A 13,050-nucleotide genomic window follows, 5' to 3' on the forward strand; every position below is an offset into this window, starting at 1 on the left:
ATAATGTGCCTAGGTAGCATTAGATGGATTTAAAGCAAGTGGATAAGATCTGGCTTTTGCTCTTGAACTTGTGCAGCTCGCATTGCTTCTCTTAAGTAAGGAAATGGAACTGAAATGTTGCTTTTCTTGTTAGCGCTTTGTTGTTTTTTTTTTGAATGCTTAAGAACGTATTGTGCTGCAGAAACGTAATGTACCTTTAAAGCAGCATTGGGCAGTGACTGGTTGGGGGGAAAGCTTGGGGAAATAATGATGAGCATGTGTCTCCTGGTCCTGGCCCAGCTGATTATCTCTTCTTGCTTTTGGCTTTATGCACAATGACTCATTGGCAGACAAAAGAATAGGCGCTGCAAAAAGGCATTGGCTGTGCTAAAAACCTGTCACTGCCCTAAAGGAGCTCAGGAAAATCGTTGCTTTTCTGCAAAGATATCGGCAGCTTAAATTGCATTTTGCCTTAAACTTCCATGTCTCATAAATGCTAATATTTGGGCGATGGAAAATGACTTAAGCAAGCCTTTTTCTTATTCCTGGCATGTAAGTGTGTATCAATTACTCCTTTGTTTGGACTTTTGCAGAATACAGCAGGTGTTACTCCTCTGGAAACTTCCACAGACCATTCTTCCTAGTAAGTTTTCAAGTTGTTTTTTGATGTCTCTTTTATAGTCTGGTAGCATGTAGGACATGATATAGGGTACTGGAAATGGGCTGGCTCTGTTTTTTGGTGATGGATATAGGCAGATGCATGTCCCAGGAAAATTCTACATGTACTTTAGATGAGTTCGGATATGATGCCTGCTCTTTGGTCTTGAATGAATTTTGTAGTGATTACAGGAGCGGTGGCACTGCTTAGATATGAATTGCTATTGTGCTAGGCAAAAACTTTTTAAAAAACAAGCAGAATTGTAACTCCATCTTGATGCAACTTACACTAAGATATAAAGTATTTGCCAACAATTTTGTTGCCTGGTAACAAAAAAGAAATTTATTTCCTTTATTCTTGTGAGATTGTCTCCCGTTACATGTTCCCAGGTAGGCATGCCAGAGGAAAAGGATGATGTTTTTCAAAGGCAGTGATTTTTAGCTTCTAGGAAGGGAAAACTAGTAGTGGTAGCGATATTTCTCAGAGATTGAATGTGGCACTGGTTTTCTGGAAGAATACTTAATATTAACTCTGGCTAATCGACTGGTACGTGGAGCTGGTTTGCTTCGAAAGAGAAAGAAAAAAAATCCCCGGGTGAAATGCTGAGCTGTGCTGAGTTCCTCCTCCTGCGAAGCTGCTGCTTCCTGTTACCAGTCTGCTGCTTGGCATTTCCCAAAGGTCCAAGGATCTCCTTGGTGTGCGTGGGTTGTTGGGAAAGGCATACTCTCCTTCAGGCATCCAACTGACGTTATGTCGTTCGTTGTTCCCATGACTTTTTAGTTTTCTTTTGGTAGAGAGAGAGAAGTAAAGCAAATGGAAATCTCCAAGATTAGCATGAATGAATAGCTTACTTTTGACAGATGCTGATAAGAATCTTGAGTTCCTGACTGTCCCAGAAATGTTACCAAAGCTGTGAAACATCTGTTTTTGGTAGGCAGGACAGGTTTGCTCTCCTGCAATCATGTCATCTGCTGGAGCCTGTCTCAGTTCCCCCTGAAGTCTGGTAGCACAAGCTGTGCTGGTGGTTGTAGGAGTTGTTCTAGGCCTTGAAAACTTGAAAAGTAATTTATGGGAATGCATGTGACCTAGTTTTCCTTGTCCAGAAACAAAAAACTTCTTTTTGTTCTAGACATTGTGTAATTCCACTCTCACAGGCAGTCCTCTGATGCTTATGAAAGCTTTCTCTTTGCCCTGTAACTACAGCATCCATCCAAAATAACCAAATGTGTGTACAGATTTACCCACAAGCAGGCATAACTACAAGCATTTCCACACTTGCATACATTTGAATCACTCCTGGATATCATGATGCAAACCAGCCATCAGAACATTTCTGTGAATTGGCAAAAGGCTATTATTATTATTATTATTTTAACTTTCTGGCAACCAAGCTTTGGGCTAGGAATAGCTTTATGTGTGAGACTGCATCTTATTCTGAAGAGCTTGGTTGAGAATGCAAAGACTGGTATCAGATGAACTCAGCTCAGCTTTTAGGAAAAAAATCTGCCAGATTGCTTAGCAAATGTTTTGCACCTTGAATGGCCTTTTATATCATGAAATGTTTTTTGTTGTTTGGGTTTTTTTTGGCTTGTCTTCTTCAAAGAGAGAACAGTGAAATCTAGATATCAGATGTGGGGGTGTACTGGCTGTCAGATTCATGACCAAGGAAAGGAATTTGTAATAAACTGTCAATACTTAAGGGCCTAAGAAATTACGATTGTGCTTGTTTTTTACATCTGTCTCAGAATTCGGCATTTTGTTTTTGTGTCAGTGAGAGTCTGGGACATGATGTTTCCTGTAGTGCAAGTCTGAGGGAAAGCTGAACAGAACTGTGCACATCTGGGAAATTTCTCTTAAAACAGTAGTGTCTGTAGCCCAAAGCTGTTCCTTCTCTGCAAAGTCCCTCATTGAATGACTTGAAAAATCTGTGAATCTTGGCCTGTAATGCTGGCTGGGAGGCTGACGTAGTTCTGATGGATTCCTGAGCAGCTGTTCTTTGCAGCAGGGAAGAGAAAGTGCTAGTGTTTGAGGAGAGAGGACTGGAGCTGGAAGATAAACATGCCGCTTCCAGCTAGCCACTGAATTTCTGTTCATCTGCAAGGGAACCATGCATCTCCTCTGTGAGCCTGTTGTCTCATCTGTAAAATAAAGGAGGAGTGCTTTCCTGCCACCTGCTTTCTGGGAGTCTGAGCTAGGAGAGCTCCCTCAGGCTGAGCATACTGTGGGAGCACAAAACTTGCAGTATTTTTGCAGTATATTCATAACCTCTTCATTCAGCGTCAGTTCTTTATGTACAGTCTATTCTGGGGCTTACAGGTGGGGTTTTCTCTTTCACTGCATGAAGCTTTCAACAAATGCAAGTGACCCACTAGCATCTACTCCCCCCTTTTTTTTTCCAAACTGTTTTTCAGCTCCACATATTCACCCAACTACCACGCAGCGAAGAGGGATTCAGAACCAGCACTAGGGGACCTTGCTGCCTTGGAGAATGAGAGACAGATTTACAAGAGTGTGCTGGAAGGTGGAGATATCCCGTTCCAGGGGCTGAGTGGTCTCAAGCGTCCTTCTAGCTCTGCTTCCACAAAAGGTGGGTTGTCAGGGTGTGGACCTGACCTCCATTCTGTACAATGTATCAAAAGTATGGTAATATGGAGCAAAGCACTGCAGGGTTTGCAGTCCTGCTCAAGCCAATTGAGGGTTCCTCTGTCCTTCCTCTTTGCCATCTCTAGTTTTCTTTCTTTTCTCCCTCAGCCCACACCAACCAGTGTTTTTCATGATGCCTTTACCTGATCCAGGTTCCTCATCACAGCAGGGACCAGCTCCCTCTGTCCCACACCTTCACGGTCCTCCAGGCTGCTTGATCTGGCCTTGCTGTCCATCTGCACCATGCATTGTCATGCTACAGCCCTTCCCTGCCTTTTCTGCTCCTTCTATTGGATCTCTCAGCAGGCCACAGCATGTCTGCTGGCCCAGATGCCCTGGGGTAGCTGGCACCACGTGCTCCATAGCCTCCTGCCTGAGAGGTGTGCAGAGAATGCACAGGACATTGAGACAGCAGTGCCCTGCAATCTGTGAGGCAGCAAGGGAGCAGAGACTGTTGTGTTCATCTCCCCATTCCTCCCCCCATTGTGGGCTCTCTAGAAGTCTCTTAAGTCAAGGAAGAGCTGGCTCCCATCAGGGAGTTGTGTTAGGGAATGTATCTCTGAGCCAACTTCAACCTAAAAATGGCTTCAGATGAGGAGAGGACTGGGGAAAGAATGCATTGGGTTTCTGAACTGCTCTTCCTAAAAATAGTGCGTTCACACCAGAAAGGTCTCTGTCTCCATTTTCCAGCTTTTTTTTCAGCACTATGTCCAGCCTTTGGGGCAGGGAGTTAAACTGGAGCTGAACAGAAAAAATCTGTTCAATTTATTGTTCTCCAAACGGCAATTGAGCCTGAATGGCTATTTTGACATCTTAATATGTACTCAAATCAGAAACAGATCTAAGAAACTGCAGTCACAGCTGAACCCAGACTGGATCTGATGTTAGAACATGTCCTCATTTGACTCCTTGATTTTTAAAGGAAACGTGGCTCACACCATTCTGAAGCATACTCAGTTTGCTCCTAGCACGGGGAATCTCTAATCTGGCTCTTGGGTAAGGCCAGCTGATGCAGCCTGCTTGTGCTTGCACAGTCAGCCCTTGACTTTTCTTCTCCCTCAGTAGTTAACTTTTTGGAAAGCACTATGGTGAGAACATAGTAGGTGTGATTACAGGCTTAATATTAAGCCACTTTTGCAATGTTAGTGCCTGTGCATTCGTGCTGACACCTTAATCCCGCCCAGAGTTCAGCTGCCCTTTTCCGTGATGCCACCGCTTCCCTGGAAGCTGATGATGTTCAGAACTTTTTAGGACAATACCTTCGAAGTGCAGCAGGCACTTCTGGCTGAGCCTCTCATCTTAGAACTATTAGCAGCATTTCACCTACTTCTGTGAGCGCGGCTTGTTGTGCACTGTCTTCCTGCTTTTCTTTATGTTTTGGAACATTGTTTCTTTAAAGTGCATTTTATGAAATCCAAGCATGTTTTCTCTCCTTTCTCAATAGCTTTCTAGCACTTAAGCTAACAGGTTGTATTTATTTTATTCTGCATGCTTACCAGTGGATCGTAAAGGTGGGAATGCTCATATGACTGCACCCTCTTCAGTTAATAGCCGAACCTTTAACGCTAGTCATACCGGTATGTTAGGTCACGCATGTAAACATAAGAAGCCCTTATCAGCTGCAAAAGCCTGCATTACTGAAATCCTCCCTTCTAAATTCAAACCCAAGCTAGCAGCTCCAGCTGCTCTTGGGCAGGACAAGAAGGGTATCTTGCTGTCTCATGAGAAAGCTCAAAGCTGTGAAAACCTTCGTAGCTCCGTTGCGTTGTTTGATAATAAAAAGTCTTTTATGGTAGACGTAGGGGAAAGCATAGAAAACATGTTGATGAAGTCAAAGCAGGAATATGTCATCAAGTCTGGCAGTACCATGAGCCTACAGGAGTATGGCACCAACTCTAGAAAAGGCTACCTATTCCCTGCCTCCAGGAAGAGCGGAATGGAGTTTACAATGCTGTATAAAGACATGCACCAGATCAACCGGTCCAGGATCCAGTTGGGCACAGTCTCCTCCTGCAGTGTGAGGGACATTGCATCTCAATTTGAGAACGAAGCAAAGGACAGGATGGAACACAGCCTTAGTCGAGAGGATTCAGAGCAGATCCCCAAAGACACTGTTTCCTCCCGTATCAGTGCCTTTGAACAGCTGATCCAGAGATCCCGATCGATGCCTGCACTTGACTTTTCCACTGGACAAAGCAAATTCACTACTTCTCTCCAGTCTAAAGCTTGTCTAGGTTCTGCCTACTCCGCAGAGATTCTTCTGGATTTGCCAAAAATAAACCAAGAAGAGAAGGATGCTGCCAGCTTGGCAGACAAATCCTCCCATTCCTGCAGCAATGTGGAGGACACAGCTTCAGATGTCAGTGATGCTATCCCTATGGACACACTTTCAGCTTGCACAGATGAGATAGATTTCCTCTCAAATGCATCCAATGACAGTGGCAGCAGCAACAGCAACATCAATGGGCCTCAGAAGCATAAAGTCAACAGATGCAAAGGCACATGCCCAGCTTCCTACACCAGGTTCACTACCATACGAAGGCATGAGCAGCAGCAAGCCATCAGGAACACTGATTCCAAAGGAATCTATGGGGACAGACACACGCTCCCCAGAAATGTCTACCTAATGAGCCCACTTCCCTTCCGAGTGAAAAAGCCCTTCCAGCACAAGTCCAGCAGGACTCCACCCCCAGACTGCCCTGGAGCCCTGGCAGTGCCCAGCCCCCAGAACCCGGATGACCCCATACAGCTGCAGGGGAGTGTAGGAGACAAGAGTCATCACTTCCAGCATGAGCTGTGCTCCAGAAGCAGGCCTCTAGCCCCCAGGCGCCTGTCTTCCTTTGATGTTGTGGAGAGGCTTAGCTACTTCCCCAGCATGGGATCTAGCCGAGATAGCTCCATGGGCCGCTCTGACACTCCTGACTCCTTACACAATGGGAACCCAATTCCATATGCCCTCTATCACAGCTTGGACACAAACAACAACCCGCAAAGTGAACTTGGGACGTACCTAGGAGGTGGCTTTTTGTGTTCTTTACCACTGTCCCTTCATCTGTATTGCTTTCCCTCTCCTTCCTTTCACAACCCTTGCATTTTTACTCCCCACCCTTGCATCTCCTGAGTCTCCCTATTTTTTTTTTTTAATGGTGTGTCTTACGTCCTTTGCGTGTCTTGCTGAGCATTTTTGTTCAGGACATGTAAACAGCTGCACTTCTGAGAAACGGTTACCGCTGCCTTTCTAATCACACCGGGTTCAGCTGGTCTCTCAAGCAACTCCTGGGATACAAGAATCTCAACATGAGATATTTCTAGTCCTGTATCATTTGCACACATGGGAGTATAAAACAAACCCATATGATTTGCTTTAAGGAGCAGTTTCTCAAGGTCTGGTTGTGTGTGTGTGTGTTAAACTTTCCTCTGCAGTTAAATGCCAAATCATATTTTGATGGCAGCAAATCTTTTCTTCACAAAGTCCTTCTATGTTTTTACTCTTTCCCGTGCCTTTATTTTCTCCCTGTTTTTAGATCTTTGTTAACAAGTACAGCCCAAAAGGGAAAAAAATGAAAATAGATAAATTATCGACATCTGATTGGCAATTTAGTTAGTGGCAATTGAGAATCTTTACTATTTTAATGGAAGCAAATTGTTTAAAAATATTTATTTTTTTCCTTTCTGGTTATGCTAGGTAAATCCGTTTGTATTTTAACTTCCTTATGTTGTTTCGAAGTAGATTCAGAATCACCAAGGCATTTTGCACCAGTTGATTACATGGAAACTCCAGAAGAAATTATCCGCAGACGTTATGATGATAAAGAGGTAATGCCTTCTTCTATGGCCTAATAACAGGTACTGCAGCTCCACACACAAGAAATACAGCTGTAACCCTTTTTAAAGGACAAATTATATGGTGACTGATATGTATATTGGAAGTTAGAACAAGAAAGTTTTAGTTTTAATACTGCTTCTAGTGCTGATTTATTGTGTGATGCATAGTTCCCTTTACCTTTTGTTTAAAATGAACCTTACAGTTTGTGTCAGTTGCACAGAATGGTGTAGAGGGGTTATAAAGAATGTAAAAAGGTTGGATAAGTATGTGAGATATAGTGCAGCACCTCAGGACTTGCAGATAAAGATGAAATGTTTATTCTACAAGTGAGTTAATTTTTTACTGTTCTCCAAGCAAGCCACCTGAGTCAGTATTATTCAGACTGGTCAGAATGTTCATTTCCTGTGGGAGCCCTCAGGTTTTGAGTAGAAAATGTAAGACATCCCAAGCCATCAGTAAGTGGGAAGCTTTTCCCTGGTGCAAACTAGAATTCTTTGATGTGTCATATTGTCAACAGAATGTGTCAGTCCTTTTCAAAATGGTTAGATAATGTATGGGCAAACTGAATAATAAGAAAGCAATACAGAATTTTCAGCACAGGGAGTATTCAAACAGAGCTAAAGAAGTTAAAAAGTGTTTGATTTCCAGAAAGCTGTTTGCAAAAGTAATTAATAATTGTAAAATGAAATAAAACCAAGGAGTATTTTTAATGAAGAATCGTATTACCGTTCTGAGCTCAAGTGTTTGTGTATGTTTTGAAATATGGGTAAAAGGTTCTTAATTCCGATGTAAACAATATTTTTTTGCTGTCTTCTCCCATTAGTAATGCTCCCAGTGTCAAAATCCAGCAAGAAAACTCACCTAAGAGCAGGGCTCTGAGTTCCACCTGCTGATTTCAAATTATAGAGCAGTACAGAAATATATTAATTGATCCCAGAGGAAGAATGGGGGAATCTGGCACCTGGGTGTGGGTAGATACTCTCCCAAGCTCCTTTCAGAGCTCAGAGGAGTTTGGTGCCTCAGCTTATGTGTGCAGCTGATCCAGGTCTCTTGGATGTCAATGGGAGAAACTCCTTGTTAGCCATCTGCATTATCTGCAGCTTCCCCTTATCTAATAAGCTCTCAGAGCCTGGCCCAAGCTTAGACAAACTCCTATTGACTTCCATCAGCTTTGGATCAGATCCACTCTATGAGCTGGATTTCCATTATGCCATTACTGCGATGTACTTTTGTGCCTGCTAAATCTAATGGTATTGTGTTCATTGAATCAGTATTCTATGTTAAACTGTAAAGTCCCAGCTATTTTATTAAAGTCACATTTGTGGCAGCTTTCAAATGGCCTTAACTAGATGATTTACTGCCCATTTTATGCAATTTTATGGCAGAAACTTTTAGAGGACCAGAGACGGCTTAAACGTGAGCAAGAAGAAGCTGATATTGCAGCTAGAAGGCACACAGGGGTCATTCCAACGCACCATCAGTTTATCACTAATGAGCGATTTGGGGACCTCCTAAATGTAGACGATACAGCAAAGAGGAAATCTGGGTCAGAGGTCTGTTTTAGTTACCTCAGTCTGCTGCTTGACCCAAAGCAATATTTGCCTCTCACGACGTTGTGCTTTAGGCCGACATTAGCTCTTCAGAGAATGTTGTTTGTTTTTTTTTACCCCTTCCCTTTTCCCATTCTGGCTTCATTTAGAACTGCTTTGACTCTCGTGCCTGGTAAATTAATAGGTATCTCTATACCAAGCTGCATATGTTAAAGCATGCCTGCTGAGAATTGCTGGTGCACACATGTGATGCATGCCTTTAAATATCAGCTACTTTTAGTGAATCAAAGGCATTCTACATCCTTTGCATCATATTGCTACATTGCCTTCTGTCTGTGCCTTATGCTTAGAAACTTCATGCCTTGTTGACCTTGGCCATGTGACTGTCTCTCATAGTTTTTGTTAGAAATAGATTGCCTCATCTCCTATCAAAAGTTGCTTCATGTCCTTGGGAAACAACTGGAAAAAAGGCTCAGCATGTTTCTCTGAGTGCGATCTGGTCGGTCTTTTGAAAGAGACAAAGGAGGAGATGGATGGTTTTTCTGTGAGGCTGAGCCACTTCTCCCTGGGGCTGGGTGCTGGGCCAGGTGTGCTGGCCAGGTGCTACCTCCTGCCTTAGGGGATGCTCCTGTGGCTCTTACAGCTGCTTTGTTTCCCCAGAGGTGCAGTGTGGCGGTGGGCGAGGAGATCACCATTTGGATAGGTTATATATTTCTGCCCTTTGCTTATGTCATTTCAAACACTCCATAAATGCAACTAGTACTTATTTTATGCTTCATTACCAGAATGACTTGAAAATTGTCCAAATGTTCTGTGGCAATTAGAAAATGAGCCAGATAAATGAAATTTTAAAGCCTAGGCCTGCTCTCAGCATGTCCTCATTGGCTTTATAGCTACTGAAGACATTTTTAATGAACACATTTTATTTATTTATACTTCCTTCTCACCTTTGTCTCTTTCCTACCAATTCTACTTGGACCACATTGCAGGATTCAGCAGGGCCAGATAATAATCAGTAAGGAGCCACATCAAATAAAATCCTGCCTTCTTCTTTTGCCAGCTGGTGAATTTTGCACACCGATCCTCTCCATGAGGGGAATTTAGTCCCAGAGCCTCTGTAACTGTAGTTACTGAAGCAGCTTTTATTCACCAGCATTGGTCACGTTTTAAGATTTGCTGCTGTTAAGTCCTATTTAAGTGCTGTTATACCACAAGTTGGCACTTTTTGCCCTGGTAAGAGGCCCCAGTGACCCATCCAACATATTTACAGTGTAGCACCAGTTGCACATAAGCTTGTAGCAGAACACCTGTGTTCATTTCCATCCCTAGACTAATGCTAGCTGTAGAAGAGTTTGGCGTGTTGTTCCTCAGAAGAGGATGGAAAACCTGATTATTATCTTTGTGTTGATTTTTTTTTTTCCTGATCTCTAGATGAGACCTGCTAGAGCCAAGTTTGACTTCAAAGCACAGACTCTGAAGTGAGTATAACTTGTTCCTATTGCTTTTACTGTTCTTCTTCTGTCTTTTCCTCAAGGATGCTGCATTTATGAAGTTTCATAGAATTAGAATTCACATTTCAGTACTCAGCCCAAGCAAGGTGTCTGCAGCAGGGCAGGGAAAAATAATATGAATCTTGCACAAGCCTTGAGAGGGTCTCATTTTAACATTGCTAGGAAAGGAAGAAAGAACAGAATTCAGTGAGTGAGTGACTGATTTTCTGCTCAGATGCTGCCCTGGGATGGTTTTGTTATATGTCTAGAGGTGATGATTTATAATGATTTACAAAGCATTGGACCCCAGGACCTGCAGAAAAACTGAAGCAAATGCAAGGGCTAACTATTATGTCCCTTGAGGAGAACATGCGAGGTATCAGACAAAAGTAAAGCAGAGCTTGTGAAAATTGTGATAGGAAAGTCTGGGTTGCTTGTTTTTCCATCGGGAACCACACAGTAGGCTTATGAGCCTAGTACAAGCTGACTACAATATGAGTACCTTCTTCGCAATTCTAGCACTGAAGACTCTGGATTCAAATCCCAACTGTTATCCCACATGAGGTCAGTGGTTGCACAGCCACTGGCTGACCCAGATGTAATATTCACAGAATCAACTTTTGTGTGTTTGAGGGTTCATCTAATCACTAAACAACCTTCCATTAAGATCATGTGTCATTTTGGAAGCTCTTGTGTCATGACCAGTTTTGAAGCAGGAACTGAGCACAGCTTCCAGTCTTCCCACCATATCCAACATGGAGAGCAGCCAGTGGCACCTTTTGCTTGAGTTTGACCCCACTGCTGCTGGAAGGATGTGTAGTCAGTAGGGCCCTCATAAGTCTGGTTGTTTCTTTTTTTTTTTTAACAGAATACACAAAGAGCAAGAGAGTTCTTTGCACATGATGGTGTGAACAGGGTAATTCTCAACATATAGCCTTCACTTTGATTGAAGCATGATGTGTATCTATAGGGATGTTGCAGATCTTGTTACTTAGGAGTTGCTGAACAGAAAAAGAACCCATCTGATCTCCAGTGGAATTCTGATGGAGTACTTGTGTTGTTAACAGGGAACTTCCTCTGCAAAAAGGAGATATTGTTTACATTTACAAGCAGATTGACCAGAATTGGTATGAAGGTGAACACCATGGCAGAGTTGGCATCTTCCCACGATCCTATATAGAGGTAGCTGCTTACCCTGGAGGTGTTCTCTTTGCCCATTCCCTTTTTGCTAGTGATGATTTCATGAACTTTTTTCATGCAACTCTCTTGATTTTGTTTGTTCATTCTAGCTTCTCCCACCAGCTGAGAAAGCTCAGCCCAAAAAGCCATTACCATTGCAAGTATTGGAATATGGAGATGCTATTGCTAAGTTCAACTTCAATGGTGATACTCAAGTAGAAATGTCTTTCAGAAAGGTAAGACCTAAGTTGCACTGACGAATTGAGTCCAGACAAAAGTTTTGTAATGCCAGTAACTTTCTGTTTCCAAATGGATGGAATACTGTCCAAATGACAGTAAGATCAACCTTTTTGTCAAGGATTCACCCTCATCACCCATGTTTTTACCCTACTGTTGTGTATTGTGATGAGAGTGTTGCAGATCAGCTGAATCAAGAAGTGCCAATTGCTTTCTTAGGTTTAGCTGAGAAGATACTTGGAGTGCAAATGCTGTAAGCTGGGCTGTGCAAAGAAAATTAAATATTTGATGACATGTCTGCAGTATGATCCTCTCCAGTGGAGGTGCACATAGTCTTGTGAGAATGGTGATTCAATAAGAGGAAAGCGAGATTCCCCTTCCCTCGCACTACAAACCAAGTCATTAAACGAGGCAAGGCAGGCAACATTCTGTCATGCTGAAGTGACTTCCTAGATCTGATTGCAGTCAGAGAATAGGAATTAGTTCTGTAATGACTGTTCGGTGCAGTCAAACACATTTAAACAGCAGAATTTCTCTTTTTCAACCAGCATCCTGTTTTCATGATGCTCAAATTAGATCTTGTCAGCTGTCTTTTAATTATGTGTGAAGGCGGGGCTTATAGTTCGTATTAAGGATCTGAAAGTCACTTCATTTGTCAGCAAAAGAACAGAGAGGGCATAGAGAGATCTGGTTTAAACTGCAGACCTGTGCATTTTCTATGTACCTCTCATACCCCTAAAGGATCTCACAGTCAGACTACAGCCTCTGTTTTCCATTTTTAAACTAACTTTAGTATGCATAGTCTTGAAAATGTGAGATGAACATAACCTGTAGGCAGTCCAAAAAGTGCACCAAAGGGTCTATGTTTCTTTATTCTCTGAACTGAAGAGTATCATTCCCACCCAGAGGTTAGGGTAAGGACTACATAACCGGGAAATAAGGAAGGCTGAGAGCCACAGATTGTTTTAAGTCGATTGCAGCAAGATTAAAAATGTAATCTGTTTTGACTTCATTGCCGCTCTTTCAACAGGGTGAAAGGATCACGTTGATTCGACGAGTGGATGAGAACTGGTATGAAGGAAGAATCTCTGGCACCAGTCGCCAAGGCATCTTCCCTGTAACTTATGTGGAAGTGCTCAAACGGCCAGTGGTCAAGAATGCCATTGAATATCCAGACCCACCTGTGTCACTCTCCCCTAACCGCAGCGTGACAGCTTCACCACAGGTATTTGGACTAGACGCAGCCAGTAAATGCACCTTGCACAACAGGGGCATGTTGCCATTACTATGCTAGAAATAGTAGCTGGAAAAAGCTCTAGCTAACACTAGTATTCTCTGCAGTAAAGCCTAAGTGCTCCCTGCAAGAAAAGGTGATGTTTCATTTACCAGAAAGGTTAATTAATGGGTCAGTTAGAGATTTAGAGATTGAGCTTTTCCTCACTTATCTGTAGTTTTAATTCAGGCCCGGGTGAAATGGCTATGATTTCA

General features: G+C 42.8%; 1 protein-coding gene across 1 annotated transcript in view; it reads left to right on the plus strand.

Moving 5' to 3' along the window:
• The window catches only part of SORBS1 (sorbin and SH3 domain containing 1), a gene marked incomplete at both ends in the record, with an annotated part of 72,139 nt that overhangs the window by 47,888 nt on the left and 11,201 nt on the right, over positions 1-13,050 (plus strand). Inside the window, 9 exons of the mRNA XM_079536349.1 lie at positions 573-622; positions 3,049-3,224; positions 4,780-6,297; positions 7,011-7,096; positions 8,492-8,659; positions 10,088-10,134; positions 11,214-11,328; positions 11,436-11,561; positions 12,593-12,787. Of these exons, the coding sequence (XP_079392475.1) occupies positions 573-622; positions 3,049-3,224; positions 4,780-6,297; positions 7,011-7,096; positions 8,492-8,659; positions 10,088-10,134; positions 11,214-11,328; positions 11,436-11,561; positions 12,593-12,787 (2,481 nt within the window). The remainder of the gene's footprint in view (positions 1-572; positions 623-3,048; positions 3,225-4,779; positions 6,298-7,010; positions 7,097-8,491; positions 8,660-10,087; positions 10,135-11,213; positions 11,329-11,435; positions 11,562-12,592; positions 12,788-13,050) is intronic.

This window comes from Tetrao urogallus (assembly GCF_951394365.1).
Source record: "Tetrao urogallus genome assembly, chromosome: 5".
In the NCBI taxonomy this organism is placed as follows: Eukaryota; Metazoa; Chordata; class Aves; order Galliformes; family Phasianidae; genus Tetrao; species Tetrao urogallus.